At 48.2% G+C, this 27801-nt stretch overlaps 10 protein-coding genes across 10 annotated transcripts; 6 read left to right on the forward strand and 4 right to left on the reverse strand.

Moving 5' to 3' along the window:
- Positions 1-151: 151 nt before the first annotated feature.
- Positions 152-2007, forward strand: GGS25DRAFT_64391 (malate dehydrogenase-like protein). The gene is made up of 3 exons (XM_049265928.1): positions 152-510; positions 651-768; positions 889-2007. The coding sequence occupies exons 1-3, from the start codon at positions 445-447 to the stop codon at positions 1725-1727; spliced, it is 1023 nt and encodes a 340-aa protein (XP_049122082.1). The 5' UTR covers positions 152-444; the 3' UTR covers positions 1728-2007.
- On the reverse strand, positions 1923-4351 carry GGS25DRAFT_64380 (UPF0052-domain-containing protein). Its single transcript, XM_049265927.1, has 4 exons — positions 3694-4351; positions 3606-3623; positions 3223-3505; positions 1923-3082 (listed from the first exon to the last, which is right to left on the reverse strand). The coding sequence occupies exons 1-4, from the start codon at positions 3869-3871 to the stop codon at positions 2119-2121; spliced, it is 1443 nt and encodes a 480-aa protein (XP_049122083.1). The 5' UTR covers positions 3872-4351; the 3' UTR covers positions 1923-2118.
- Positions 4226-8762, reverse strand: GGS25DRAFT_527837 (uncharacterized protein; the record flags this gene model as incomplete). Its single annotated transcript, XM_049265121.1, has 3 exons — positions 7977-8762; positions 4837-7907; positions 4226-4778 (listed from the first exon to the last, which is right to left on the reverse strand). The coding sequence occupies exons 1-3, from the start codon at positions 8328-8330 to the stop codon at positions 4226-4228; spliced, it is 3978 nt and encodes a 1325-aa protein (XP_049122084.1). The 5' UTR covers positions 8331-8762.
- A 164-nt stretch (positions 8763-8926) lies between these two features.
- On the reverse strand, positions 8927-12104 carry GGS25DRAFT_472986 (Six-hairpin glycosidase-like protein). Its single transcript, XM_049259499.1, is given in 3 exon segments — positions 8927-10387; positions 10437-12067; positions 12080-12104. 2 exon segments carry the CDS (start codon positions 11689-11691, stop codon positions 9030-9032), a joined length of 2613 nt encoding a protein of 870 aa, XP_049122085.1. The 5' UTR covers positions 11692-12067; positions 12080-12104; the 3' UTR covers positions 8927-9029.
- Positions 12105-12675: 571 nt separating this feature from the next.
- Positions 12676-14633, forward strand: GGS25DRAFT_472988 (zf-C2HC5-domain-containing protein). Its single transcript, XM_049259500.1, has one exon. It carries the CDS (start codon positions 12888-12890, stop codon positions 14496-14498), a length of 1611 nt encoding a protein of 536 aa, XP_049122086.1. The 5' UTR covers positions 12676-12887; the 3' UTR covers positions 14499-14633.
- GGS25DRAFT_472989 (uncharacterized protein) lies at positions 14596-17521 on the reverse strand. The gene is made up of 2 exons (XM_049259501.1): positions 15485-17521; positions 14596-15422 (listed from the first exon to the last, which is right to left on the reverse strand). The coding sequence occupies exons 1-2, from the start codon at positions 16856-16858 to the stop codon at positions 15168-15170; spliced, it is 1629 nt and encodes a 542-aa protein (XP_049122087.1). The 5' UTR covers positions 16859-17521; the 3' UTR covers positions 14596-15167.
- Positions 17522-18109: 588 nt separating this feature from the next.
- Positions 18110-21304, forward strand: GGS25DRAFT_472990 (SAICAR synthetase). Its single transcript, XM_049259502.1, has 12 exons — positions 18110-18799; positions 18928-18977; positions 19031-19062; positions 19207-19385; positions 19459-19490; positions 19568-19601; positions 19660-19903; positions 19986-20056; positions 20115-20155; positions 20214-20234; positions 20356-20399; positions 20499-21304. Exons 1-12 carry the CDS (start codon positions 18732-18734, stop codon positions 20616-20618), a joined length of 936 nt encoding a protein of 311 aa, XP_049122088.1. The 5' UTR covers positions 18110-18731; the 3' UTR covers positions 20619-21304.
- GGS25DRAFT_527839 (terpenoid synthase) lies at positions 20749-22910 on the forward strand (the record flags this gene model as incomplete). The annotated part of the gene is made up of 6 exons (XM_049265122.1): positions 20749-21563; positions 21623-21963; positions 22043-22199; positions 22306-22504; positions 22602-22759; positions 22835-22910. Exons 1-6 carry the CDS (start codon positions 21373-21375, stop codon positions 22908-22910), a joined length of 1122 nt encoding a protein of 373 aa, XP_049122089.1. The 5' UTR covers positions 20749-21372.
- A 179-nt stretch (positions 22911-23089) lies between these two features.
- Positions 23090-24357, forward strand: GGS25DRAFT_64758 (glutathione S-transferase domain-containing protein). Its single transcript, XM_049265929.1, has 3 exons — positions 23090-23319; positions 23393-23832; positions 23925-24357. The coding sequence occupies exons 1-3, from the start codon at positions 23268-23270 to the stop codon at positions 24135-24137; spliced, it is 705 nt and encodes a 234-aa protein (XP_049122090.1). The 5' UTR covers positions 23090-23267; the 3' UTR covers positions 24138-24357.
- Positions 24358-24454: 97 nt separating this feature from the next.
- On the forward strand, positions 24455-27580 carry GGS25DRAFT_473004 (uncharacterized protein). Its single transcript, XM_049259503.1, has 2 exons — positions 24455-25464; positions 25541-27580. Exons 1-2 carry the CDS (start codon positions 25037-25039, stop codon positions 26850-26852), a joined length of 1740 nt encoding a protein of 579 aa, XP_049122091.1. The 5' UTR covers positions 24455-25036; the 3' UTR covers positions 26853-27580.
- Positions 27581-27801: the final 221 nt, after the last annotated feature.

Raw genomic sequence — 27801 nt, forward strand, 5'->3', positions numbered from 1 at the left:
GTTCCACGGATATACCGAGATTACACCGGTACTAGGTACTTACTGTACAATACTTACTTACCTAGCGCCGGCATCGTCCGGATGTTAACACGTGAGGCTAGGTACATATGCACGTAACTTGACGTAAGTAGATACAGAGAGGTACTTCCTTCCTATGTTGAATGATCGGACAGCCGTCGGGAAACTGGGAAACAGAAAAATGGCGTGGAATCTCGCACACCCGGGGGTTTTCCAATTGGTGCCAATGGCCGAACCTTTTTTTTCTTTTCTTTTTTTTCGTCTTTCCCAACATTGAAACTCCATCAATTCAACTTTTGTACTTGTCTGGGTCTTATTGATTTCCCCTCCTCCCACTTCTACCCACACACTCTTTTCTCTAATTCCGTATTATCGGATTTCAATTTATAACAATTAGAGCATTGCACCAGTATACCAACCGCCAATATGATGTCCGCACGAGCTATTTTCGGTGGTATTCAACGCCGAGCTTTCTCGGTCTCGGCGCGAAACGTGAGGAATAATTTTTTTAATATTCACCTTGATGCCATGTGTTACATGTTATAATGCTTTCTCATGTCCTATCTGAGCTGATGACCGGGGATAATACCCAAACCATGCGCCAGTTGCTAATTCCTTTGCCCTCTTTCTAGCTCTCCAAGGTCACCGTTCTAGGTGCCACCGGTGGTATCGGCCAGCCGCTGTCTCTGCTCCTAAAGCTCAACCCCCGCGTTACCGAGCTTTCTCTATACGATATCCGTGGCGCCCCAGGTACGTTGAGCTCTGCTCTCTCAATTGGCAAACTTGAAAACCCCCCAAGCCAATTAAACCTCCCCTTCTAAAACCCGAAAGCTAGACACTATTATTAACATAAAACTAATTCGCGCATAGGTGTTGCTGCTGATGTCTCCCACATCAACACCAAGAGCACCGTCAAGGGCTATGGCCCTTCCGCTACTGGCCTCGCCGATGCTTTGAAGGGCAGTGACATCGTTCTCATCCCCGCCGGCGTTCCCCGAAAACCCGGTATGAGCCGTGATGACCTCTTCAACACCAATGCCTCCATCGTTCGCGACCTCTCCAAGGCCTGCGCCGAAACCTGCCCCAACGCCAACATCCTCATCATCTCCAACCCCGTCAACTCCACCGTCCCCATTTGCGCCGAGGTTTTCAAGGCCCAAGGCGTCTACAACCCCAAGCGTCTCTTCGGTGTCACCACTCTCGATGTTGTCCGTGCTAGCCGATTCGTGAGCGAGCTTAAGGGTACCGACCCTAAGGATGAGAAGATCACCGTGGTTGGTGGTCACTCCGGTGTCACCATTGTCCCTCTCTTCAGCCAGAGCGGTCACCCTGACCTAACCTCCAACGCCGACCTCGTGAAGCGCGTCCAATTCGGAGGTGACGAGGTTGTTCAGGCCAAGGACGGTGCTGGTTCCGCCACTCTGTCCATGGCCATGGCTGGTGCCCGTATGGCCGAGTCCCTCCTCCGCGCCGCCCAGGGAGAGGCCGGTGTGGTTGAGCCCACATTCGTCGACAGCCCCCTATACAAGGACCAGGGCATCGACTTTTTCGCCTCCAAGGTTGAGCTTGGCCCCAACGGTGTTGAGAAGATTCACCCCATCGGCGAGGTCGACTCGATCGAGGCTGGCCTTCTAGAAGCGTGCTTAACTGACTTGAAGAAGAACATCAGCAAGGGCGTTGCATTTGTCGCTTCCAACCCTCCTAAATAGACTATCTTAATATTTAGACCTGGACTTTAGCAAGAGAGGCATAACAAATAATCTCATAAAAGGGAGAAAAAGAAGGACAATGCTGCTTGGTTGGCTCAGATGATGCAGGCTAAGTCGGTTTGGTTGGTTTTTTTTTCTTAAACCTTATGGGAAAACATGATGATAAGCCTAGTACCCCAAAAATGTACGATATTGACTCCAAGAGACATGATTTCACGATCGATGCCCCCCACCCCCTTTTTATCTCCCCTCCTTCGCTGCGTAGACACAAAATAAATCTTCACAATGTACTTAAACCTAGTACATACGTATGTATTTATGTCCTCGCATAGCGTAGCAAATCAAATCGCCCATTAAAATATATATAAACATGAGCATAAACATAAACATGTCATTGTCTACTCGTGTTCCTCCGACTCCGCAACACCTCCGGCTTGCCAATCACCGCCTCGAACGCCCGCGCCAACGCCGCCTCGTCGTACTGTAGTCTCCCCTCTACCCGCCGTCCGTATACTCTGATGCACTCTATACCCAGGCCCAACAGCTCGTTTTTGTTCACTCTAGGCGCGCCTTCGTCTTCGAGGTAGATTAGGTGGGTTACGTATCTGCGCACGTCTAATCTAGTCTGTTCGTTGTTGTCGTGACTGTTGTCTTGGTTCTGGTTCTGGGTTAACGTTAACGTCTGCGCAGCGGCCCTCGCGATCGCCAGGACAAAATCCGTGGCCGTCATGGGGGCCTTGCTGGGCCCCGTCTCGCGATCCACGGTCGAGTTCAGCACCAGAATCTTATAGCGCACGCCGGCGGGATCCGCGAGCGCCGCGCCCACGCCCCTCAGGACCAGGCTCGGCACGATGGAGGTGTACAGGCTGCCGATGCTGTAGACGAGGGCGTCGGCGGTGCGGATGGCGTCGAGGACCTTGGGATTGGCAAAGGGGCGGATCTCGTGCCCGTACGGGTTGATGTACCAGATGCGCTCGATGCGCGTCGGCAGGTCCTCGTCGGCGGCCTTGGTGAAGTCGATGTACTGCTTGCGCAGGGTGGGGAGGGAGCCGGGGAGGGTGGCGTCTTCGATGCGGTCGTGCTCTTCGGTTTCTTGCATGTGCTGTTGCCATGGGATGTTGTTCTTGTCGTTGTTGGGGATAGGGGTGTCGCCCACATCTGGCAACGCGGTGGGTGCGGAAGGGTGAGAGATGGAGTTCTGTCCGGTGATCTGGGTGCCGTCGGCTAGACCGGCGGAGATGTGATGCGTGAAGTTTGTGTTGATGGCTGGTAGGACGGAGACGGTTGGGGGGATGCAGCAGATGGTGGAGAGTAGATAGATGGCAGACTCGAGGGAGCCTGTGAAAACCCGAGCTCTATAAGAACCAAAGAAAATACCCGATGAATTGGTTAGTAGTGTACTGTAATAGTGACATACATACATATTTATCTAGATACATACAGACATGCAAACTCTTAAAAGCGAAGAAATAGAACGGAACGACAGCAAACATACCCAGTCAAGAACAAATTCCCAATACTCGCCTTCGAAAAGTTAAAGACCGAGCTAGGCCGAGCCTTCTTCACTATCTCCAGATTAACGAGGTTGAAGACGGACCGGATGAGCTCGCGCTTCTCGCTCGGGATATTCGCCCAGAGCCCGTCCCGTCCCTCGACAATGTCTAGCCATTGCAATCGTGCCTGTAGGGGGTCGGATGACAGCCGATAGTTGAACAGGTCCTTGATAGATGCCCGTTCGGCATCGGTATCCGAGCCGGGGATGAGACGCACTAGTCGACCTGCGGCAGCGAACCCGATTGGGGGTTATTCCTTTGTTCATTCAAACGAATATATTATATGTAATATATATAACATATATAAATGTAGTTTATAACTTACTGCGAACATCGCCAATACCTAAGTACTATTATTAGTCATACTGAAATGGAATGGAATGAGATGAGATGAGATGAGATGAGACAAATACCGGGACCACCAAATACACGAATCAATTCGGATGAGCTTCCGCCATTGTCACTTATAGGTATGACATAACTAAGCCAGCAGTTTCGACTCTCTCTAATATTCTCAAACACATCCACTAGACTGTTTGTTGCTGTTCCACCCCCAAAGACTACGATGCCTCTAGTCCGAGGCGCATCCATAACAAGGATGTAGATGTCTAAGTACTAACATTGAAGGTGTAGTCGGCTGATTACCTGGGGGCATCTGGAGTTTATAAGTACATAATACCTACATACAGGCTGATACAGCGAGCCAGCGACAAAGGAAGCCAATTCAGCCCGAAGTTTGTCCGGACCCCATACTTCTAGCTTAGTACATAATAAATAACGTAATGCCGACATTTTCATCGTAATACCCCTGAGTAGAGAGCTGATAAATTATTCACCCACAATGCTGCATGCTCTATATCTACCATGTGGAGTCTATGCCTTGATACATCTATCGTCCTTCTAGCCCACACTTGCCTTCTCCTATTGGCAAGACTAGCCTTAGAATCACCTTCCGGCAGCGGCCTGGGCTGGCGTGCCTTGACCCCATTCACGAATCTTTTGTCTTCTTTCTTCCAACTTCCTCTCGAACTCCTCAACCTTCTCTAACCGCTTCCGCTCCTCTTCGGCATCTTTCACTGCCTTCTCTGCCTCTTTCCGAACTCTCTCTCGCTCGTTCTGCTCTGGCCGCCGCGCCGCGATATCACGGGGACGGAAGTCACTGAACAGTCGCTTGAGCACAACCTCAATGACCCAGCAGCCAAAGTAGTCGAGCACCATAATCCCCGTCATCGTTGTTTTGAATTCACTCGTAAACTTGACCAGTTTCATCTGCTGGTTGAGCTCCGGTAAAAATTCCGTCGAGCACGAAAAGGCGATAGCAGTGACAGAAATAATGCCCCAGAACATGCCTCGGTTTTCTGACAAGGATTCTCTGAAGGGTCTTCCTTGGTAGTTGACCGCGAAGGTAGATATTTGCTGGATTAACTGCAATAGGTACACTGCACTGTTCAGAAGCGACGGTGTAAATTCAGCCTCGAGATCGACCATTTCAGATCGCCTATCATAACGTTAGCCACCATGTTAAAGAAAAAGAAAGGGAAAAGCATAAAACTTACGGCTCGAGCCTGTCACAGAATCGGGCAATGTAGATCAGTGTGGCAATATGAACTGCGAATTGACCTAGGATAGAGCCGATGATATAAACGTTGAAGATGTTGGGCTGCGGTCTTTCCTTGGACAAGCCTTCGACAGATTTGGCGCGAGATATGGAGAGGAAGCAAACACTCATGAGCATTCCACTGATGGTGATTTGTCCATCGCCAAACTTAATTCCTTCGAGGTAAAGAACACTGAGACTGTAAGCACTGATGAGGCAGTTGAGTGCCAAGATCTTGTACATCTGGATTGTAGCAACCAAAGTGCAACGGCCTTGTCGAATGATGTTGGGAACTGCAATGACGTTTCGTAGCTTGCTGGTGAAGGGCGCGGCAACGGATGCGTCACCTAGTTTTAGTGTTGGTGGTTCGTCATCGCCTAGTTCTTGCTCCATCATCGCGCTCGTCATCTTGTCAGCAAAACCGGCAGCCTTGTTTGCAGCTTCCCGTTGCTTGGCCGTTCTAGTGTCTTGGTTCAACAGTTGCTGGGCCGCTGGGCTTGTCACCGTTTCAATATTGGTACCATTGAGCTTCGCAAGTTCGTCAGGAGTGATGCCCCGCTTTGCTGCCTCTCGCTCGATAGCCTTCTGATAGTGAGGGTTGGAGGGGCCAGGCGGGTAGAGATGAGCGATGATGGGAGGGACAGGGGGCGCAGGCTGATTGAACCTCTTCATAAGATCGATTTGCTTCTGGTAGAGTTCCTTCATCTTGATGTTGCGAGAATGCTCTGCAATTCTTGTCAAGTCTTCCTGCGTGCCATTGAGAAGGGCAATACCAATGTGGGCTTGCTTCAGTGCGCCAACATCATTCGTGCCGTCTCCCGCCATCAACGTGAAGTAACCCATATCTTTTAGACCCAAGAGAATCTCCTCCTTTTGTTTCGGGGAGACTCGAGCGTACACCCAGGTATGACGGAGTAGTGATCGCCACGCACCAACATTGTCCTTGAACTTGGCCAGCGCGTATCCAGTAACGCAAATATCTTTCGACTTGATAATTTCGGGATCAATCGGTTTTGTCGCGTCTACCTCGATATAAGTCTTGTCATCAATACTGCGCCAAACGAGCTTCTCGCCTCCCTCATTCTGTTCGGGGGCGTCGAGGATAAGAACGTCTCGATCTACGATTTCTACTTCTCTAGCAACGTGGGCGGCCGTAAGCGGATTATCACCAGTGATCATGACGACACGGTGGCTACTCTCGTTTAACATTCGTACGGCTTGTTTGGCATCGTCTTTCAACGGGCACTGGAGGACAAGGAAACCGGCAAAGGTAAGGTCAGCCTCAACCTGTTCGCGTTTTAGGTCGTTGATTCTGCCAGAGCCCAGTTCGCTGTCACGGGTCAACTGCTTATAAGCGAGAGCCAGTACTCGAGAGCCTCGTCGGGTAAAGTACTTGAAGGTTTCTTCGTAATCCTTGGGTACGACAACAAGCATCTTCATGATCGTTTCTGGGGCGCCCTTCACGCTAACCAAGGTTCCGCGTATCTTGCTGCCCGTCTTCGGGTCGGCCGCGTTCACGGTCGCAACAGAGCTTTGTCGCTTTAGAGCAGATGAGAATTGAAATCGACGCTTTACCTGGACAGTGCCAGAGATGCCACCCGCAGCTGCGACAGAAGGTTTTGCTGTCAGGGTATCATTTCTACCAAACACCCATCCAAGAGCCGCAAGGGTAGCCTTCTCCATCGGATCGCCTACAATCTCGCCATCTTCCAGTTTAACAAGAGCATGTGCAGTAGCCAGTACAAGAGTCGTCTCCATTGCAGACTCCTTGACGGAAGTCAAATGGCTATGCGCTCCATCAGATTCTTGAGGGGTGCTTGTACCACTATGGCCAAGACCGAGGCCAGCAATACCTTCAACGACCAGATCCTCTCCCGTCAATGTGCCCGTCTTGTCGAAGCAAGCCACATCGATACGGCCGGCGAATGGGATACGGAAGGGTTCTGTACAGAAGATAGCATACTTAGCCAGGGCTGCCAAACTGGTATTGACTGCCAAGCTAAGCTCCATGGGAAGCTCAGGGGGCACAACACTGGTGACGATTAAAACGCAGTCGAGAAGGAGCTTGGACCTCTTGCGGTCTTTCTTGACTCCCTCGTCCCAGACGTACCAGGAGGCAGCTAGCGCAAAGATGAGGAGGAAAAGAATGAAGAAGAGGGCCTCCACATTGTTGGCCGAAACCCGTTCCGTTGAGTAGATCATCGTCCGAACCAAGCTACCCTGGGAAGTCTCGAAACCCGTTTTTATCACGATGGCCATGGCACCATTGTCGGGAGGCGCAGGAACACCGGAGGCAAGCTTAGGTTTCTCCTCGTCAGGGTTGCCGTGCGTGATTTGCAGAACCTTGGTACCTCCCCAAAGGAAAGAATTCTTATCAAGACCTTCAGTGTCAATGGAGACATCGCCGGGTCGCAACTGTATCGATTCCTTTAGCAACGGTGTACTCTCACCCGACAGCATAGCTTCATTGACAATGGCGGTGCCCTCAACAAGAAGCATGTCGCATGCGACACCGCTGTCTTCCTTTGTGCGCGCAACGGAAGCGAGATCACCTGGCAAAAGCTTGTCGCTCTGAACTTCCGTCCAGCGGCCTAGTCGGTACACCCACATATCGTAGGGTTTGATACTCATGCCTCGAAACTCGTTTAGGGTCCGTTGCCGTTGCCAAACCACTGTGCTCTCGAAGGCGACAAGCATAAAGAGGGTAAACAGGGAGTAGTACCAATACTCATCCAACATCCACAGGCCGACGCAGAAAATCTGAAATACGAAAAAGGGAGCGACGGCATGTTCTCGGAAGAGTTCCGAAAAGGTAGGAACAGGAATATCGAATGTGTTGGTGCCATAGTATTGCTCCAGTCTTGTCAGTTCAGCCTGAGACGTTATACCTTTCGAGTTCTGAAATGATTGGATTTGAGGTTTGGGCTCCGCATCGATTTCGTAGGTTAGTGGAGTGAAAGTCTGCTTCGCGGGTTCATAGAGGAAACGGCGCTTCTGGAAAAGGAAGGACAGATTTATCTTATCGCCAACCTAGGTGTGTTTGTTAGTGGGACAGAAAGCAAGATTGGGGAAAAGCAATATTCAAAAGAAATGTAGTACCTTTTCTCGAATAAGGGGACATATATCGGCGGTACCGGCATTGGCGATAGGAATCACCTTGATCAGTTGGGCATCTTCGACTCTTTTCACCTTGGTGGCAGTAAAAAGACCCTTGAGATTGATGTTCCAGTTGGTGCTTAGCCAAACCAAGCTCTGCAACGTGATAATGGTGCCGCACCAAACAAAAGTCCACTCCGATGAACCAATGTGCTGATCGTATAGACTTGGCGTATAGAAGACTCTAGCAAAAATAGGCCATATAATCAAGAAAGGCGCGACATAGGCATGGAAATATAGAGGTAGAGGCGATAGCAGCTCGGCGCTCTTGATCTGGGGATTGTCGACAAGAGCCATCCTTACTCTAGGCTTTTGAATAAGACCATAGAAGTAGTTAGGATTAGATGGAACGATTACAAAAGACCAGATGCGGAATCATCTGATTATGTGTTATCTGGCTTTTGTAGAATGTGGGATGTATGAAGAAATTGAAGAAATTGAAGAAATTGAAGGAATTCCGAGCTTTCCAGGATCCAAAAGTTTAAATGGTGTAATAGCAAATTTGGCTCGAAAATCTGAAAGTGACGTGTGGCAACATTTGCCTAGGTTAGGCAGTTTAGGTTACTATGAAGGTCCCTAGGTACACTAGATAGGTCTGGTTCTTGGTAGAAAGATGATGAAACCTTCCTAGTAATTTTAAAGCTTCGTCAATTGTTGACTTCAATGTTCCGAATCCGAATGACTACTACTTAGTAGTACATGTACCCTATGTCCATTGTCTACGTGTTAGGTACTTAAAGGTTAGTACTACGCGAGAGTTTCAAAAAGGTTATCTGTCTGTACCTTGTGCCAAGCCATCCAAATCTGCAAGTACCCCCTCATTTACGCATATATACCTATACATGCATAATACAATTTCATACATATGTGTAAACTCCAATGTTAGATCATTTGTTCATATAAAAATAGGTAAGTAAGCACTTTATGTAGTATGTAGCGATGAATCGCCTGGCAGTACATATATACTATACTACCCTAGGTTAGGTATGTAATATCTCAGTGTATCTTCAGTGTCTCTAATCTCACATCTACAGCGTCCGAACCTCCTCTCACACTGACATAATTCTTTCCCTTCGCCAATTTGACATAAACCGAAGCATTTACATAGTTACCTTTGCTTGGTAATAACTCCAATGTATTCTGCGACTCTTGATTGACTTCGATGCTCACGTTTGCCGCAGTATGTCCAAGATTCGAGTAGCTAAGCGTCAGGGTGGATTTGCCACCATCAGACACAATACCAGAGAATGCTACGTTGCTGTCTGACCTCAAGCCTCCTACAACCGCTCCATTGCTCGTGACAGTTGAAGTATTGTCAAAAACGACACGAGTCTCTTGTCCGGTAAGATAAGCATCGACGGCGTAGTAAGTTGGACCGAGGACTGGCGGCGTCCAAACCTCCAATTCGCAGATACCAACGTAGACGTTAGACGATTTACGGTAAAGATTGACAGCTAGAAATTGTGTCTCGACTTGGCCATATTTAAACTCGTTACGGTCATTACCCAAAAACGCAGATGAGTCGTTGTATGTGGCCAACAAGCCGCTGGATCCATGAATCTCTATGCGGGCTGGTACGTCAATTCCTCCCCCTCTGGCTACGTCCGAAAATATGGCCAGCGTTACCGAAGACACAGTCCTTGGCCGAGCAAATGTGATTGTCAAAGTATCGTTCGGGTTGGGAGATCTATAATTCGTCCATCTATTGTCAGGGATTGAATCATAGAACAGCACACCATCGATAGCTTTGTATTGGAAGTCACCGGAATTAGTATATGTGGCGTCAGCCGTAGGATACTGCCCGGGACCAGCAGGATTCGCTGCAATGTTTACGGGTGCCGGAGCCGGGGATATGGGCCGAGGAATATGTACGACGGCGCTCTTTTGGGCACCGGCATGCACCATTTTTCCATCGACTAAAACTGACAACCCATGTCCAGCCTTGTATCTAGATCCATCCTTGTCGTACAAAACAGTTACCAAGTGGCCATGGTATGGCAAATTCTCGAGGGCAAAATATGTCCAGTTTTCTGGAACAATAGGAGAAATCTCTAGAAAATCATCCTGACGCGGTGAAATACCGAAAAGGCCTGTTATCACATCGTCGTTGTTGGTTGAATGATCATAGTGTTCCGAATGATTCCAGCCATCGGCACTCCAACCATTGATAAAAGGATAATGAGACTCTGCGACATAAGGCTGACCGTTCTTTTGTTGCGTTCTCGCGTACGTCTGAAGATATTGGAAATACTGTTCGGCAGTGACATTCGTGGTTTTGGAATGATATATCTTTGCAAGTGACTTGAGTGTGTGCGAGGTGGAATAAGGCCATGACATGCCGTTCCAATAGCAGCCTACCAACATGGTTAAAAAGAGGATTTACGTTTATAGGGGCTATCTTACAATAGTCATCTGGCCTGACAGCCATAAACCATGGGTCTCGAATCTCTAGGGTTGTTGGGCCATAAGGGGCTAAGAAACCTTGTGGGTCAAACATGGAATCGACAGCTGGTTGAGAGTAGGACGTGTTGAGACCAATTCCGAAGCGATATAGGAACAGTCCTACCTGTTCTCTCCCCGTGAGTCTTGTCAGGTTCGGATTATTGGGCCGGATAATGTCCATGAAGAATTGTTGTTCGGGTGCCCACATGCGCTTATATATGGCAGCTTCGAGCTCGTCTGCCAGTCCAGAAAAAAGAACTTCGTTACGTCTATCGTTGACGAGATTAGCGGCACGGGCTATAGCTCGAGCATTCGCTACCATATACGCATTGTGGTTAGGTCGAAAGGTATATGGGCCATCCTTCCGTAGTGTCCAGTCGGTCCCATTCGGGTCAGCAATAAACCCAGGAAGAGACAACTCCTGGGCGTCCCAGACGGGCTGATAGTAGTATAGGCCGGCTGCTTCATCAAAGTATGGATCCCATTCGTGCCATAGGCGAATCATGTCGTCGAGCTGGATAGCGAGGAAATGGGAATCTCCAGTCACCATAGCCCGACGGCTTGCCGCATCTAGAATCCATTGAGTATACTGCAGGGCATCGGCTGGGCCACGAGTATACAGTTGGATATAATCGTCACCGTAAAACGTGTCTCTCAGCCATCTCGACTCATCAATCTGATGCCCCGCGGCAGCATCGATAGATCCGAAAGCTTTAGCATAGCCGACGGGTTGGACGAACTCGGTACACATATATCCGGTCCCCGCCTTGATGTAGCGAAGATTCCGTTGAATGGTAGTCCATCTGTAGTAATATACATCCTGGACAAGCGCGTCCGGGATGTCGATATAAGGAATGTTGTGCCTCAAAAACGTCTTGCCGGCAAAAGTGCTAATGGGCTTTTCGTGGTCTAGGAAAGACGTGCCTTTGACATCTTCATCTTCTTGCTCGGTTGGAGGGAACAGTTCTCGTCCGGCGAGAGGACCGGCAAATACCCAGAGAATTCTGACGAGTATGACACAAGCAACAGCTGCTTTGAAGAGGTGGTAGTAAGGATGGGTAACATGTCTTTCCTCGTCCAGACCTTCTTTGGAGTATCGAGGCAGTTCGTTATTGTGGCCATGGAAACTGTGTTGTTGGAGTTTGGATTTGGATTCGGGTTTGGTCCAATCAGCCGAGGGAATTGAATCAAAGGTGTTATATGAAACCCGTGCCATCTCACAGGTGCGGGTGTAGGTGCAGCGCAGATGCACGCTACTTTGTACCTACAATGTATCTAAACCTTGGGCATCAAGGTAGCAGGTTACACACATGCAGCCTAGAACCTATGTAGAACAGGATCGATTGATTTATTGATTAAATATCGGAAACCGCAACCTGTAATCAGTAATTCAGCTACATGTGAAGTAGGGGTTAGTATTGAAGATGACGTAGTGGGTACTTTGTATTTGCGGGGGCTAGTCTCCAAGACTCTCCATCGTATTAGCTAATGGACATACCTGTATTGTACCTGACAGGGAAGCGCCAGGGTTGTCTGGTACTATGTAAAAGTTCGATGTTCTTTGTTGTCTCTGCACTTTTCTCTGCACTTTTCTCTGCACTTTTTTGTGTTGGGCAATGAAGATCAATTGCTATTTTCATATTAAATACACATGTGCAACTGATACATATAACTATATGTGGGACTTTGAATGACTTTATGTCTAACTAGAGAGGTTGCTCAAAGCCATTATACTTGTCATTGTTACTACTACTAGTAGTAGCAGACTCTCCAAGTTGATCATGCTCTTAAAGTCCTAGGCATGACCAACCACATGTGATAATAGTTAGCAAGCATGAATAGAGCTTGTGATGTCTGGTACTTGGTAATTTGAGGGTCTTTACAGATACTAGGTATGTAGGGACCTACTCCAATGCATGTAGGAAGGTAGCATTTATGTGGGTGACAAGACAGGAAAAGGGTAGGATTGAAAGATGTTGTGAGGGCGCATGGCACACATCATTGGTCTCTTTTAAGACGGGTATTCAATACTACATACATACATAGTACTAGGTAGTACTCACTACCTAGTATGTATGTACGATTGTACAAGTACTTACCATATGAGATTCTGATTTTGACTTTACTATGTACATGTAACTACGGAGTACATACAACATTGAAGTCTGTCTTTTGTCGTAACGTTCTTTTAGTAGCGCACGAGCCACATAATGCTGCTTTTCTTATGCAACACAACTTGAACTCTATCATTGTGCATAATACAAAGTATCTCATCTGCCTGTCTGCCTGTCTGCCTGCCTGCCTACTACTACTACATGTAGTAGTCAGATATAATATAACAACCAAGAATCAACAACCTTGGAAAAAGATACATCACATAACATCTTGGGCCTCCACATCAAGTGACCAACCATGTCACTATCTCAACTTTCCAAACTACTACCTCTCCCGGATCCCGAGTTGAAGCAGGTTCTAGACTATGCCGCCACACTCTCCAAGGCAGAGGCTGCTGATCACTTTCGCAACCTGCTCGGCGAGTCACCCGAGTGCATAGACTTCATAGCTACCTTCAACTCCAAGAGGCAGGATCCAAGGTCGTCGCAAGCCTCGTCAGGCAGAAACTCTTCTTCGGGTATTGAACCTGTCCCCAAGCCGTCAAGGGCACCCAAGAAGGAAAAGGCTCCCCTGCGCACTCCTGCGCCCCGTCCAGTTGCCAATCTTGGCTTTGCACCTGGTGTAGCGTACAACAAAAATGCTGAGACCGATTACATGCCTGGCCGGTCTAGCCCTGCCTCGACGCCGTCTGGATCCGAACCTTCGAAGAAGAACCCTCCTCCAAAGGGCCCTTCTCCAAAACCCGGCCCTACTACCCCAGGTCACCTGATATCAGACGTCCGGAAGCCCAAGCCGAAACCCAACAACTCCAACTCTAGTAGTAATGCGCGGTCATCCACCCCGGTCCAGAAAACCAAGGTCCACATTACCGGCGGCACCGCCATGCACGGCGCCTCCACCGCCCTGTCGGACCTCGACAACGCCATCAGCGTCCTCGAAACCACCACCAACCCGACCCGCGACACCGACGACGCCGCCAGACGCTGCAACTGCATCGCCGCCAGACACCCCCTCCTCGCCGCCGCGCCCAACTGCCTCAACTGCGGGAAAGTCATCTGCGTGAAGGAAGGTCTCGGCCCCTGCACCTTCTGCGGCACGCCCCTCCTCAGCCCCGCCGAAGTGCAAGCCATGATCCGCGAGCTGCGCACGGAGCGGGGGCGCGAGAAGATGGCCGCCGACCGCTCCATGCACAAGAAAGCCGACGTGTCGCGGACCCCCGCGCCCTTCACCAAGCCCCGAGAAACCCCAGACAGCAACCAACTCAGCGAAGCAGAAGCCAAGGCCCTCGAGCACCGCGACCGCCTCCTGAACTTCCAATCGCAAAACGCGCGCCGCACCACCGTCCGCGACGAGGCCGCGGACTTCGATGTCGGCGCCGCCGTCACCGGCCTCAGCAGCAACATCTGGGCGACCCCCGAGGACCGCGCGCGCGAGCTAAAGCGCCAGCAGAAGACGCTGCGGGAGATGGAGTGGAACGCGCGCCCGGAGTACGAGAAGCGGCGGCAGGTCGTCAGCATAGACGTCGTCAAGGGCAAGGTCGTCAAGAAGATGGCGGCGATTGAGCGGCCGAAGAGCCCGGTGTCAGACGATGAGCGCAATCAGCCGGGAGGAGAGGAAGAACAAGAAGGAAAAGGGAAGGCTCTAGGAGAAAGTAGCGGGAATCGTACTGGTGGGGGCGCTTTCAGCAAGAATCCCCTGTTAGGCTCATTGATCAGGCCTGTCTTTGAAGCTAAGGGGAAGGGAGCTGAGTTGGAAGGTCGTAACCCGAAAGCGTCGCAGTGGAGGAGGGTGCAGGATGATCTGGAGAATAATGAGGCTGTTATCCTTGATGGGGGCGCATACGGTGGTGGTGGTGGTGGTGGCCGAGATGCCGCAAGTTTAGATGTAGATGAGCCTGGGTGCGGCTAATGATAATAACAATATTATGATGATGATGATGGTCATGATAATGTCATCCCTCACAAGCCAAAGCCTTCAAGTCACAAGCGCAGTGAATGCATAAACATTAATGAGTGTGGTATCTTTATTGAAATAGCTTCTTCTTCTTCATCTTCATCTCAGACCAGTTCATCACCTCATCTACATAAGCCCGATCTCGATTAAAGTTAGGGAAACTATTAGGACAAACGACAACACAGCACATCATCCTTATACGATTCCTTGGACCACGTTCTCATTAGTGGTATTCCCTACCTATCCAGCCCTTCATTCATAAAAACCATTTCCCGTTGAACCCGAGCGTTTACCTATTCCGAAGATTTGTTGTCGTTGTTGTTGTTTTTTGTTTGTTTCCAGGCAAGATAGCATGCTCAAAGTAAGGTAAAACCTACAACACCACACCCTCTAGTTTCATTGGTGGAAAGCTAGCAATGCCACGAGTTGTTGTTAAGTAACCTTTCGAACCGCATAACCGTTTTTCACTTTTGGATAAGAGTGGACGATTCGCAATGTCACCACAGGACATTTTGACTAAGATTAACATTAAGGTTCCTTCGTGCCATTCATGGTGCCGTTTGGAGGGGCCGTTCACCCAGAGATTCTTGGGTTTCCTAGGTCTCCTAGGTTTTCCAGGATCCCTTAAGCCTCTTCCTCAGCTGCTGTACCGTTCGTGTTACCGTTCACCTTGGCCTCAGCAGGGTGGTCCTCCTTCACCTTCTTGACTTCTTTCTCGGCGGCTTCGATTTTTACGGCAAATTCCTCCTTCTCGGTCTCCAAGCGAGCAATGGTGGCTTGTGCTTCTTCTAGCTTGGTACTCAGGACGGTTTGAGCTTCCTGGTCTTGTTGCTTTTCGGACTCCAACTCGCTGACTTTGGACTCAAGAGCCGCCTTGTCCTTGGATATTGTTAGCTAACATCTTCACTAATTTGTATTACAGAATCTCAAGGGTTTCTCACAGTTTGTGCTGCTTCAAGGTCCTCCCCAGCCTTTGTTATCTTGGCCTCCAGATCAGAAATTTGCGCTGATTGCTCGTCGTGCTTCTTCTGCAGTTGTTCGTTCTGCTCCTCGGCAGACTTCAGCTTCTCCTGCAACTCGGCAGCTTCTTCCTTGGCCTTTTCAAGCGCTGCGACCTGCTCTTGGTGCTGCTGTTGCAACTGCTCGTGCTCGGCTTGCGCAGATGCGAGCTTGCTCTGTAGCTCGGCAACTTCGGCTTGTGCGCCGCTAAGCTCGCCTGCTTGCTTGTCGTGGTCGCCCTGAAGTGCATTCAGCTTTTCCTGAAGTTGCTCTACTTCTTGCTTAGCGCTCTCGATTTCGGCCGCGTGGTCAGCTTTCGACTTCTCCTGGCTTTCTTCTAAGGCGGCCACATTTTGTTGGAGCTTCTCTAGATCGGCGCGGTGTTGTTCCAACTCAGCCTCGAGAGCCTTCTTCTTCTCATCACCGTTGGCCGCCTCTTCCTTCGCAGCTGCCGCTTCGCTCGCGAGACTGTCGTATTCCCCTTGCAGGGTCTCGTGCTTCGACTTCCACTCGGCTACGCTCTGCTCCGCAGCAGTGACCTTCTCGCCAGATTCCACTACCAATTGGTCGTATGCTTGTTGCAAACTGGCATGCTTTTGCTCAATGTCCGTTAGGCTGTTCTTGGTCGACGTAATTTCTTCCTCGGATGCCTTCTTCAGTTGGGCATGTGCCTCCTCAAGAGCGTTGTACTCGTCACCTTGACTGGACTTTAGGGATGCCAGTTGCTCTGCGAGCTTGTTGTGGTCATCTTGTAATGCGACATGCTTGTTGTTGGAGGCGAGGAGTTCTTCCTTCAAGGTGGCCAGTTGCTCCTTCAGCGAAGCCTCGAGGGAGTTTCGTTGCTCGATTTCATCAGCGCGTTCCCGCTTGGCGGCCGACAACTCCTCACTCAACGTGGTTTTCGTTTGTTGCAAGTCATTGAGCTTCGCCTCTAGCTCGGCGAGTTGAGCACGGGCTTGGTCAAGCTCGCTTGCTCGAGCAGCAGCGACCTCCTCTAGACCATGAATCTGTTGAGTGGAATCATCTGCGGCTTGCTTCAATTGAGCTTGAAGTTTTTCAATCTGCTCTTGGGTACTCTGGCCGGCTGTGCTGGATTGGGCTTCCAACTCAGCGACCTTCTTTCGGAGAAGTTCTAGTTCCTCGGAAGTCTTGGTGAGGTCCTTCTTTGCACCTGCAAGTTCTTCTTCCTTGGTAGCCAAGTTCTTCTCGAGGGTAGCAATGTTCTCATCTCTTTCGGCAATCTTTTTCTCTATGGCCTCTCTCTCCTCTTGGGCGAGAGTAGTGGCGCTAGAGAAAGTAGAGAGTATGTTACCCATGTCGTGCTGAGGGTTGGGAGGTGTTAGGGTTTTGAGGGTTTTGGTCTTGGTTTTATTTTTTTCTTCTTTGGTGTGTCGGAAATAGATCGTGTCTTTCCGGTCTACCGACGAATGATCCTACCGAATCGAGTCTGATTCCACCGAATGATACTCTTTCTTTTTCTTTTTCTTGCTTCGATGGGGGGGTATCGTATCGCAATCAATCAAATAACAGAATTGAGTAGAAAGTATTATTCTAAGCTTAAGCAGGCCAACAAGCAATCGTTTTTCGTCCGCTCGTGCAATCAATCATTCATTCATTCAATCCAGTCAATGAGTTCCCGATGCATGCATGACATGGAAAAAGTGGAAGAAAGAAGAAAAAAAGATACGATAGGTTGGTTGAGTGTGTGGTGCGTGGTAAAGTGTGTAAAAGGTGGTAGGTGTGTAACCCGTTCATTGTGTAAGTACTGTTCAGTGCATACTGTTCAGGCACTTCAGTACATACTGTACCTAGTAGTAGTACTGTACTTATCGTAGTTACAGGATCTACTACTAAGAGATACTTAGCAAGTTAGCACCATACACTTTCAAGGTTAGCACTGCTAACTACTACGTCGTACTTATCTAGGGTGAGGAGTTCTACCTACATTGTACGTTAGATGCTGGATAAGAGGTGATGAGCTTCCAATAAAAAATTGAAGAAAAAAAATTTATTCTCTAGCTTACAGGGGTGGCTAAGAGGGGCAGCTCTAAACAGGCAATGTGGACTATGTGGGCTATCTGGCGGTCTGGAAATTTGGTGGGTGGTTGGTCACCGCGGAGTTTCCATTTGCCAATGAATTCAACTTATGACTTGCAGGCAGGTGACAACGCAATGGGCGTGCAGTGACCCAAATCAACCCAATCAGCCATGATCAAAGTACTCAACTATCCAGTATTTGCCTCGGTAGGGTTGAGTGTGGAGTCTGTGGACACAAGAATTAAGAATTTTATTGGATACTCATTGGATACTCACTGGATACTTATTGGATACTTATGGCACACCCACATATTATAAATGTATGTACATTGTAGTATTGTAGGTAGGAAGTTACTACATATGTAGGAACCACCTTACGACTGCATAAATCATACATTAATTATCGATTGATAGCAATTGATAAGTAACTACACTGTAAGTCTGTAACTAACAACTGATCACAATTGAATCGATCTTGTGCCGATTTACATATATACATGTACTTGCATCTCAACATCATCCCGGATTTCATGCATTTCATACCTTAACACATAGTTGTCTCTTCCAGCCCTACAGAACAAAAAGCATGGGAACTTATTAGTGGTCTGAGTAATCACGTGATATCCCCCAACGGTTTCTTTTTTTATTTATCTCTTATGTAATACGCCTTTGGCCTAAATGCATATAAAACCTCACACTGGGTAAGACATGAAAGCCATTTCGAACATGTCATATACCATGAATATGTAGCTAAAGGTGACCATCACCCCTTTACCCGGCATTGAGTCATTGAGTCTTTTACTTCACTGTCATGAAGAGCACAGAACATCTGAACATGAGATTTAGTGGGTAGGGTAACAACGGAATCACGTGAAAGTCAGAAAGAAAAATTAGAACTTGACCTTGAAGACTCTAACCCAGGTACATTCTAGTGCTACAAGGTATCACCAGCTCAGATCAGGTAGTGGCAGGTACTTCATGAACCCCACTACCCCTCCACCCCTCCAATGGCAAGAGCACTGTAATAGAAAGCTCTGAGGTATTTCAAAGTTCAAAATCAAATTATTACTCATTGTCCTTTTTTTTTATCGCTATTAAATTCGGCATCGACTTGGACCAGAACGAAAAAAAAAAAGAATAGAAATAAGAATCATGTCGTCTGAAGCCCTCACATCCATCCCTCTCACTTCTCTTCCCCGTCTGTCTCAGGGAAAAGTCAGGTAAGGATTTTGCAAAATTTCACATGAAGGACATGTCCTCTGTTCATCACGCGACATTGGCAACAGACAACATCCGAGCCGCTTCTGCACAGTAATGAGTCACATATTCTGATATTCTTGTATAATAGGGACCTTTTCTCTCTTCCAGACAACCACACGCTTCTCTTTGTTACATCAGGTATCATTTATCAGACGTCTTATTTTGTACTCATTTGTACTCACTATTCCTAGATCGCATAAGTGCCTATGATGTAATTCTCAAGGTCAGCTATTTTTAGTTGTCCCGGCGTGGTTCTATTAGACTTGTATAAAGCACGCCTCATTTATTCAAGGGCTGAAGCCGAAACGTGTCACTGGTATTGAGATGAAATAGGCTCTATGTTGATGCTAACACGGAATTATGACAGAACGGTGTTTCATCCAAGGGGGTCATCTTGACCCTCCTATCTGCCGAATTCTTCAAAGTGCTTTCATCTCGTATTCCGGGCTTGAAGCATCACTTTATTGGCCTTGGTCCGTTGTCGGCATCTAACATCGTCACTGCTGAAGAGCAACAGATGCTCCGCGGCCGCTCAATGACTGTCCGGTATGCGTTTTCGGAGTTTCTTAGGAAAATATTCCCTCCCACTGTGGCGTTTGTTAACCACCGAACCTGGCAGCCGTCTCAAAATATTTCCCATCGAAGCAATAGGCAAGTACATCTATTTGAAGTGGTCAACCAAACCAACATATCCTCTGAGATGGTGCTCTAATATGTTCGGCGGTTAGTACGTGGATATGTCACTGGAAGCGCGTGGTTAGAGTCAGTCTCGCCCCATCCGTTATATATCTTGTCACTGTTTTACTTACCCTCGATAAAGGTACCAGAAGAGTCAAACGATCCACGGCATTGAACAAGTTCCTGGTCTTTCACAATGTCAACAACTCCCTCAGCCCATATATACACCATCTACTAAAGCAGAGCTAGGGGAGAAAGATATCAACATCTCCCCAGCCGAGGCGAGAAAAATTGTGGGCGATAAATATGCTTCGCGCATCGAGGACTTGGCAATCGCATGCTACAAAGCGGGGGCCGCATATGCAGAAGAACGCGGCATCATCATAGTAAGCCCTGGCCCGAATTCGGGTGAAAGAGGCTTGACCCCGGACATTAGAACGACATCCCTTGCTAACTGATACTCCCTAGGCGGATACTAAGTTTGAGTTCGGATTGGACGAGGAAACTGACGAGATATACCTTGTAGACGAAGTTCTCACGTAAGTACTCTGCCTAAGAACGTATTTTCTTGCTTGGTATTAATATGTGGCCCACTAGGCCCGACTCATCACGCTTCTGGAGCAAAGCCGACTATGAAGGTATGTAACCTGCGTACATCTTGACGCTCACTTCTCAGAAAGCTAACATAAATCATAGTTGGACGGGAACAGGATTCATGTACGTATCTATCCTTCCTTATTCACTCGAATCGGCACTTTTTCATACAACAGCGTGTGATACCTTTCAACCCCTCTGTTCATAGGGCCAAGGCTCAAGACAGACTACTAACGTGGAGTAGTTGACAAGCAAGTTCTCAGAAATTGGTTGACATCAAACGGTTTGGTACGTAAATCACTGGCTCCCTTGCCTAAGTTATTGAGGATGCCATTCCTACCCCGCACCCAGGGAATATGTTTGGAACTAGGCTAACAATAAATGTAGAAAGGAAAGCCGGATGTGCAGATGCCCCCCGAAGTTGTAGAGAAGATAAAGGGACGATATCTAGAACTGTTCGAGCGGCTAACAGGAAACACGTTAGAGGATGCCTTAAAAGGTTTGTAAAGTTGAAACTGCCAAAATAGGAGCAGCAACACTTTGCGTAGTAAATCCAATGGCATCTCTGATGCAACGGCTTGTGGCTAGGTATTAGGTAGTAAATACGTCTGGTTATAGCCGTGGAGTTTTCAAGTTCGGATATAGACCTGACTAGATCAGATATCTACTATCAATGCCCTCTTAAGTGCCTGGCTATCAGGTAGGTGTTGATCAGATTTAACGATACTACGTATCCCACGCCGGATTTAATTTTGAACGAAGTTTCCGGACGCATACCTAGTGGATAGATAGGCATCTACAACCTTTATAAGCTTCGAATTGATTTGGACGTTCGGAGTTTTTGCTCTTATTGGCAACCATTTGGTGTGGTCGCAGTTAACTAGGATATCGTCTTGCGAGCTAGACGAATGTCTTGATGAAACTGCATGAAGCAGTCAAGACACCAGAAGATACGATGCATAGTGAACGCCACCACGCAGAGGAGATTGGCGGGAATATACATTGCGGCCCTTGAGTCTATGATATATCCCACCTCGGGATCTGATCTCTTGAACAAGTCCGGAAATCGAGAAGGGGATAACTGCGAACTATTATCTCACTATACTCTGTCTACCACATCAAGCTGGTATTAAAATGCTTTGCACGCCGCTACTGTAATTATCGAAAATAGATGAGAGGAAAAACAAACTCCTAATTTAACACTTATCATCGACTGTCACTGAAACTTGCTGCTTATACCTCACTCATAATCTTATTCACCATGGCAACCCAAGTTCAACGTGCTTCTAACGACCCAAGGCCTATGGATGATCCCCGGATCAACTTATCCCAGAAGCTACAAGCCAACCGGTACTATCTGCCCGATCTTAGGCTCTCCTACAGAGGTTGGCCGGACGCCGTGAATCCAAACTATCCTCGGTTGAAAGTTGTGCTTGATGCACGAATCAAGTCGTGCGTTTAGCCTAGAACCATGGAGTATCACTCTTAAAAGAGAACTGACATGCACAAAGTCTTTATCCCCCAGAAAGAGCCGCGGCCCTGATCAAGGGGGACTACGGCCTCCTGTCCTCCATGTGGTGGCCCCGCGCCGACGCCCACCGACTCGAGACCTGCACATTCTGGTTCCTCTGGCTCTTCACGTGGGACGACGAGATCGACCAGTCGACGTCAGAGCTCTTCATCAATATCTCCCACGCCAACCAGTTCCGCGCCGAGTCGTATCATTACGTTCGGTTTGCGCTTGGTGTGCCTGATGAAGAGACACATAAGTGGCAGTTTGAGAAGAATGCTCCCAATAGGCCGCTTATACGTAGTTTGGATGTTATTGGGGCGAGTTTGAAAGAGGTGTATAGTAAGGGTAGGTACCTATATATGCCAGTGAAGGCAAGTTAGTGGCTTTATAGAGGTACAGACTAACGTGTAATTGGTAGACCAGATCATGGTATTCGTCGATGAGATAGACTATTACATGGACTGTCAGCAGCGCGAGCAGGGCCGGAAGCTCAATGGTGTTATTCCAACCCCAGAGCAGTACATCGAGACCAGGCTTGGGACAAGTGCAGTCACTTCCATGCTGGCACTTAACGAGTATGCCCCCAGCCTCACTCGCCGTTTCTGAAAATTTGTTGCCCCCTCACGTAAGTTGGTATTTATTTGTACTAGTAGCTAACTTAGAGTAATTCGACACCACCAGGTACGCCGACAGCCAGAACCTTCCTCGGTGGATTATGACTCACGACAAGATGATCGATATCTGGCAAGAAGTCAACTTGAACATGTCCCTGTCGAATGACATGCTCTCGCTGAAAAAAGAGATCAAGCACGGCGATATCGATAGCATGATCCCGGTCCTCGTGCATAATCGTGGATTCACTATCCAGGAAGCTATTGATGTGCGTGTTCCCCTACCCCTTTTCTTTGTCTCGGCAACACCATCCTCTCTATTTTCGGGTATAAAGGTAAATAAGGAGGTCGCTAACATTAGTACAGGATACCTGCGAGGTGCTCAGGCAGAATATCGATCGCTTCGATGCCACGGCCGAAGACCTCTTGAAGATCGTCAGGGAGAAACAGCCAGAGCTTGTGGATGACGTGGACTACTATATCGTCGGGTGTAGACACAACCAGACTGCTAATCTACTATGGAGGTTCGTTGATAAAACATCTTGCCTAGGTACCCAGGTATCTATTACTGTGATCTGTTCTAACATACACCGTCACAGCCTTGTTACTACGAGGTACGGCCTTGGAGATACTCCCCGCGATGCAGACGGCGGCATGACGATTTCCTTGGAGTAGGTGAAGTATTGAGGTGACTGTTCGTCGGTCTCTCGTTTGTATGCAGTTATTGACGATGCAGTCAGCTTACACTTCATAGCTACCTCCCTGCCTAGGTAGGCGAGTAATGATTCCGGAAAGTTTAACATATCCGATGCTACGCTATGGTGCATTGCGCCATCCGTTGCGTGCTTTAGACCCCGCGTATTGGTAATCAGGTCTTTGTAATCAGCATCCGTAGTTGGAGGATTATACGCAGTTATATAAGACCTGTTGTGCAAGAGGACAATAGCTACCGACGTACCTAACAGTAATACTGTTTTGAACTTCATCTCTCTATACACCTAGATCAGAATCAGAACCAGCAATTTCTTCATAATGGCCGTAGCTACTCCCAAGATCAAGCTATACACTAACCATGCGTGTCCTTGTATGCAAGTCCCAGCTGAGCTCCCAAGACTTGGAAATACGATATAAATAGTAGCTGACCTGAATAAAAAAAGGGGCCCACCGAGCACACATTGCGCTAGCGGAGCTTCAGGTACCCTTCGAGGAGGAGATCATTGACTTGTCGGTTCCCCGTACTGCGGAATACCTAAAGATCAACCCGAGGGGTCAAGTTCCGTCAATCAACTTCAACGGCGAGATCCTCGCCGAGTCAGCGATAATCGCAAATTTCCTGGCCGACGCGTTCCCTTCTCATTTGCTCCCAGCCGCGGGCAGCCCGGAAGCCGCCTTGCTCCGGGCTAGAACGGCTTTCTTTGTCGACACTTTCATCTCCAAAATCAACGGTAACCTGTACAAGGCACAGAGTGCCCCGACAGATGCCGAGGCAGACGAATGGATTGCAAAATATGTCGACGGGATCGTCAAGGAGATCGAGCCGCAACTAGCCAACGCGGCCCCGTTCTTCAACGGCAGCAGCAAGCTCACACAAGCTGAAGTACTATATAACCCGTCTTATTTATAGCCGCTACTCTACTCCACGCCGTGTAATTGGCAACATGATAACCCATAGGCTAACCCCTGATATAGGTTCTGACAGGTTCCTTCATCATCCGCCTCTTCGCGCTCTTGAAGCACGGCGTTCTTCCCGAAAGCGTCGCCAATGATCTATCGACCAAGGCGCCCAACTTCTACAAATGGGGCCAGGCGGTGGCGAATCACCCCAGCGTGAGCGGAATATTCCCAGAGGATAGGGTGGTGGCATTCACGAAGAACGCGATAGCTAAGGCGCGAGGAAACTAAAATTGAGCTGAACTGTGTAGGTAGTAAGTAGTAGGCCACAGTTATATATAGTTTGGACGACGGATGATATTATATGGTGTTTCTTGACTATGTTGACTATGTTGACTATGTTGACTATGTTGACTGTGATAAGTATGAACATGGAATAACATGGAATTACTTGAATAGATACCTAGTTGGTAGAGATTAATGTAATATCATACTAATATGTAAAGTACATGACACTACATGTACATGTTGTACTACACAATGTAACATCATAATAATGTATAACTACATCCATGATATATGTAACTGTTTTATGCATACATATTACAGGCAGCCCCCCGCCTGGACTTGACAGACAAGACGTCCCTGCCTGTCTGGCCCAGACAGTCTGGGGCTTACCAAGAAAAAAAGAGAAGAAGAAAAAAAGGAAAGAGAAAAGAGGAAAGAGCAAATTAAGCGCGCCAACCCAACTGTAAAAGCCCTCTCTGCCTCTTCTTCCATCTCTCATTCCTTTTACTTTCTCCCACTTTCTCTTTATCTCTTCTACATAGTAGTATCCCTCTCCCCCTCCATCCCCACCCCTACGCGGGTTATTTTTTTATTAATCAATTAATCAAACCACACTCCACTCCTCTTTTCCTCACACGTACCGTATATACTCATTGGTATTAGACTGAATCCCTCTTTTTTTTCTTGTCTTACCTCTTTCGCTACCTTCCCTGTATTACCTCGCTACTATATACATAGGTATACACCCTTCCCCCTTCCCCCTTCCCACTGTCGTGCGACTCTCGGCCTAAGCACACAACATCACTGAGCCCAGCTCCCCCGACTCGGGATCATGGGCTCCTTGCTTTCCGACCGCGTCTATATCGGCATACGGTGAAGGTTGGGACACCGACCGGAAACATATGGGCCTGCACGAGGCGCAACTAAGGAACTCGGACGCGATGAGCCAAGATCTCGTCCATTTGATTCGGAAACCGCAGCTGTCGCCCGAATCTGTGGATTCAGCCTTGAGTCCCACCGAATATACTCATGACTTAATACCCTATGGCCTCACTCAGGAATCTTGCTTACATCCTGCCCCGTGGTGCAGCGAACAGCTCGTGCAAACACCCGACTTCGCCGAAGAAATCGAATCGCCCAATGGCTCAGTACAGACCCCGACTGGATCTAATGCATCCAATGCATCTAAGCGCACTCATCGTAAGAGAACTCATAGCCCAGATGTCTGGGAAGCTCACAAGGCCGAGATTGCCCGGCTCTATCTAGAGGAGAATAAACGTCTCAAGGATGTAATGGAAATCATGGAAAGCCAATGGGGCTTTCGCGCCTCGTAAGCTTAGTAGTTTTCCTACCTACCTAGTGTTATTTATCCATTGCCCGTTGACTAAGCCAACCTTTTTTTAAAGACAAAAGATGTACAAGACGAAGCTCACCCAGTGGAAGTTCTTCAAGAACAATCGCCAAACAGACGTAGCCAACCTCCTCTACTTGCAGCGCCACCGTCTCGCTATCGGAAAAGAGAGTACCTTCCGGCGAAATGGCAAGCCTCTCGATGTAGAGGCGTACATGAGGAGAAGAGGAATTAGCGCTTTTGACCTGGTCGAGGTGGCGGATTCCAGTGACTTGCCCCCGACTGTAAGATGCCGAACGCCGCCCTCGCTTCCGAAAATCATAGATCCTCCTGATGACCTCCGTCTTAAAGAGAGGTTCTTCCAGTGGACGTCTCAAAAATTCGTGAAGCCTCGGCCGATTGAGACCGGTTACTTAAAGAGGCTCGAGTCACACCATACGAGTAAAGCCCTTCATTCCGTTCAGCTCCTAACCCATGGATGCTGGCTTTTCTCCACCGGCCATAACCAGGAGGGCGGCGACTTTTGCCGCGGAGCCTTTGCCCTCCTACATCATATCCTCGACACATCGGCCTTCCTTTCCTTTTTCGAAATGATGATGACGATTCGCCGATACCCCAAAGCCGAAATCATCAAGGAACTCTGGAGCTATCTCTCACGGTACGCGGCGGCAATCGATGGAGTAAATCAACCATTGTGCCGAGTATTGACCGCTTTCGCCAACTTCTCACAACATCATAGCTTGGAGTACAATATAGAGATCTTGGACTGGGCTTTGAGATGGGCCTCTGGCCGATTCAACAGTTCCTTCGACGGGAAGCCATTTGACTATACCATGCTGAAACCATGGGATCTCGTTCCTGTAGGTGAATCATATCACCGCTATTACCTATGCTTGAACCACTGGGAAGTCGATTCCATCCCAACGGTGACGATACCGAGTTTAAACGAGTTCGAGGACCCTTCGAGTCTACGAGCGGACCTACTTCTCATTTTTGGTAACCAAACCTCCTGGCGTGATGATAGGATATCCAAGGTTGCGCTCAAAGTTCTAGAACAAAACCGGTCGTCACCCAAGCCCTCTGATTATTTGGAATATGTCTGCCTATACGCTACAGCCCGGCATAGTAAAGTGCGATCTGCTGGGGATGACGCCACGATAAGCATCGACCACAAGCTAGCAAGGGAATACCTGCAACTAGCTGTGGATCTTCAAGGACGCGCTTGGCCTCCGGGAAAGAATTATTTCGAGGCTTTAACGATGCTCGAAGAGTGGTATCGTGAGGCTGGGGACTATGAATCTGCGGATGCCGCACGAAGCAAACGCGACCAGAATCAAAAACATGTATTGATTGCTTTGCGTAAATGAAGGGTGGCTGAGGCTTTACCAAAATGAGGTCATGCGGCATGACTACATTTGTGGAGGGGAACGGAGCGAGCGTTTGGCTTGACTACTGGTTCAGTTGGGAAGCGTGCTTGTCTGGCGTTGAGGCTCTTGGGAGATATATATCCTGCCATTTTTCTTCTTTATTTTTGGGTTCATCCCGAACGCGTATATATCTATATACCTACTTATTAAACCCAACCACCCTATTCTATCTACTAGTTGAACTCTTCTGATCTTCTGATTAGTTTGAGAGTCTTACTGTACGCACAGATAGATGTATTCGTGATTCAATAATGACATTTGGATGTATTTCGGGAATGTATATGGAATATATATGGATTGTTGAAAGATCGCTTTGAGTATATCGCTAAATTTCTTTTTCATGGGCCATTCTCCCTTCCACGACATTATAGAATAAGTTGCCTTCTTAAATATGTGACTATTGCCATATCCGGTTCCGATGATGATGACAATGTTGATTCTTTGTCTTGCCTCTTGTCTCACAGTGGTGGCGTTGTAATATGCTTCAAGAATGAATAGAATCAACCCGATAGACACAATCTATATATATGACATAACACCACGATATACTATATAGTTAGTTAACTAGAGTAAGAAAAGGATCAAGGCGAGGTGCCGTAGGCTAGAAAGCTAAAAAGGAGGCGTGTGGCCTATTCTATCTGGATTCTGGATCCCATCCCAATAGTACATACCTAACCTAGTAATTAGGGACTTATGTATGTCGAGTACGATGCGATCCACGATGCTACGTACTGTACGTGGTATTGGTATTTAGGTACGCAACTAAACCTAACTAGGCTAGGCGGCAACGACATATGTAAGCTCCAGGAGCGAAATTCGCAGGAAGAAGAGCTAACTAGCGTGGACGGGGCATGGCGGCATCCATCCATCCATGGGTGCGTTTAAAAGT

This window comes from Hypoxylon fragiforme, assembly GCF_022984875.1.
Source record: "Hypoxylon fragiforme strain CBS 206.31 chromosome Unknown GGS25scaffold_1, whole genome shotgun sequence".
Classification (NCBI taxonomy): Eukaryota; Fungi; Ascomycota; class Sordariomycetes; order Xylariales; family Hypoxylaceae; genus Hypoxylon; species Hypoxylon fragiforme.

Excerpts from the sequence above, each read along its gene's own strand:
- GGS25DRAFT_64391 (XM_049265928.1), top strand. The coding sequence starts at position 445 with ATGATGTCCGCACGAGCTATTTTCGGTGGTATTCAACGCCGAGCTTTC. Across the intron at positions 511-650 it reads TCTCGGTCTCGGCGCGAAAC|CTCTCCAAGGTCACCGTTCT; the intron begins GTGAGGAATAAT and ends CCCTCTTTCTAG. Across the intron at positions 769-888 it reads CGATATCCGTGGCGCCCCAG|GTGTTGCTGCTGATGTCTCC; the intron begins GTACGTTGAGCT and ends ATTCGCGCATAG.
- GGS25DRAFT_64380 (XM_049265927.1), bottom strand. The coding sequence starts at position 3,871 with ATGGATGCGCCTCGGACTAGAGGCATCGTAGTCTTTGGGGGTGGAACA. Across the intron at positions 3,083-3,222 it reads GGGAATTTGTTCTTGACTGG|AGCTCGGGTTTTCACAGGCT; the intron begins GTATGTTTGCTG and ends TGGTTCTTATAG.
- GGS25DRAFT_472986 (XM_049259499.1), bottom strand. The coding sequence starts at position 11,691 with ATGGCACGGGTTTCATATAACACCTTTGATTCAATTCCCTCGGCTGAT. Across the intron at positions 10,388-10,436 it reads TGTCAGGCCAGATGACTATT|GCTGCTATTGGAACGGCATG; the intron begins GTAAGATAGCCC and ends CCATGTTGGTAG.
- GGS25DRAFT_472988 (XM_049259500.1), top strand. The coding sequence starts at position 12,888 with ATGTCACTATCTCAACTTTCCAAACTACTACCTCTCCCGGATCCCGAG.
- GGS25DRAFT_472989 (XM_049259501.1), bottom strand. The coding sequence starts at position 16,858 with ATGGGTAACATACTCTCTACTTTCTCTAGCGCCACTACTCTCGCCCAA. Across the intron at positions 15,423-15,484 it reads ACCTTGAAGCAGCACAAACT|GACAAGGCGGCTCTTGAGTC; the intron begins GTGAGAAACCCT and ends ACAATATCCAAG.
- GGS25DRAFT_472990 (XM_049259502.1), top strand. The coding sequence starts at position 18,732 with ATGTCGTCTGAAGCCCTCACATCCATCCCTCTCACTTCTCTTCCCCGT. Across the intron at positions 18,978-19,030 it reads GCTTCTCTTTGTTACATCAG|ATCGCATAAGTGCCTATGAT; the intron begins GTATCATTTATC and ends CACTATTCCTAG. Across the intron at positions 19,602-19,659 it reads ACTGGAAGCGCGTGGTTAGA|GTACCAGAAGAGTCAAACGA; the intron begins GTCAGTCTCGCC and ends CCCTCGATAAAG.
- GGS25DRAFT_64758 (XM_049265929.1), top strand. The coding sequence starts at position 23,268 with ATGGCCGTAGCTACTCCCAAGATCAAGCTATACACTAACCATGCGTGT. Across the intron at positions 23,320-23,392 it reads CACTAACCATGCGTGTCCTT|GGGCCCACCGAGCACACATT; the intron begins GTATGCAAGTCC and ends GAATAAAAAAAG. Across the intron at positions 23,833-23,924 it reads GCAAGCTCACACAAGCTGAA|GTTCTGACAGGTTCCTTCAT; the intron begins GTACTATATAAC and ends CCCCTGATATAG.
- GGS25DRAFT_473004 (XM_049259503.1), top strand. The coding sequence starts at position 25,037 with ATGGGCCTGCACGAGGCGCAACTAAGGAACTCGGACGCGATGAGCCAA. Across the intron at positions 25,465-25,540 it reads CAATGGGGCTTTCGCGCCTC|ACAAAAGATGTACAAGACGA; the intron begins GTAAGCTTAGTA and ends CTTTTTTTAAAG.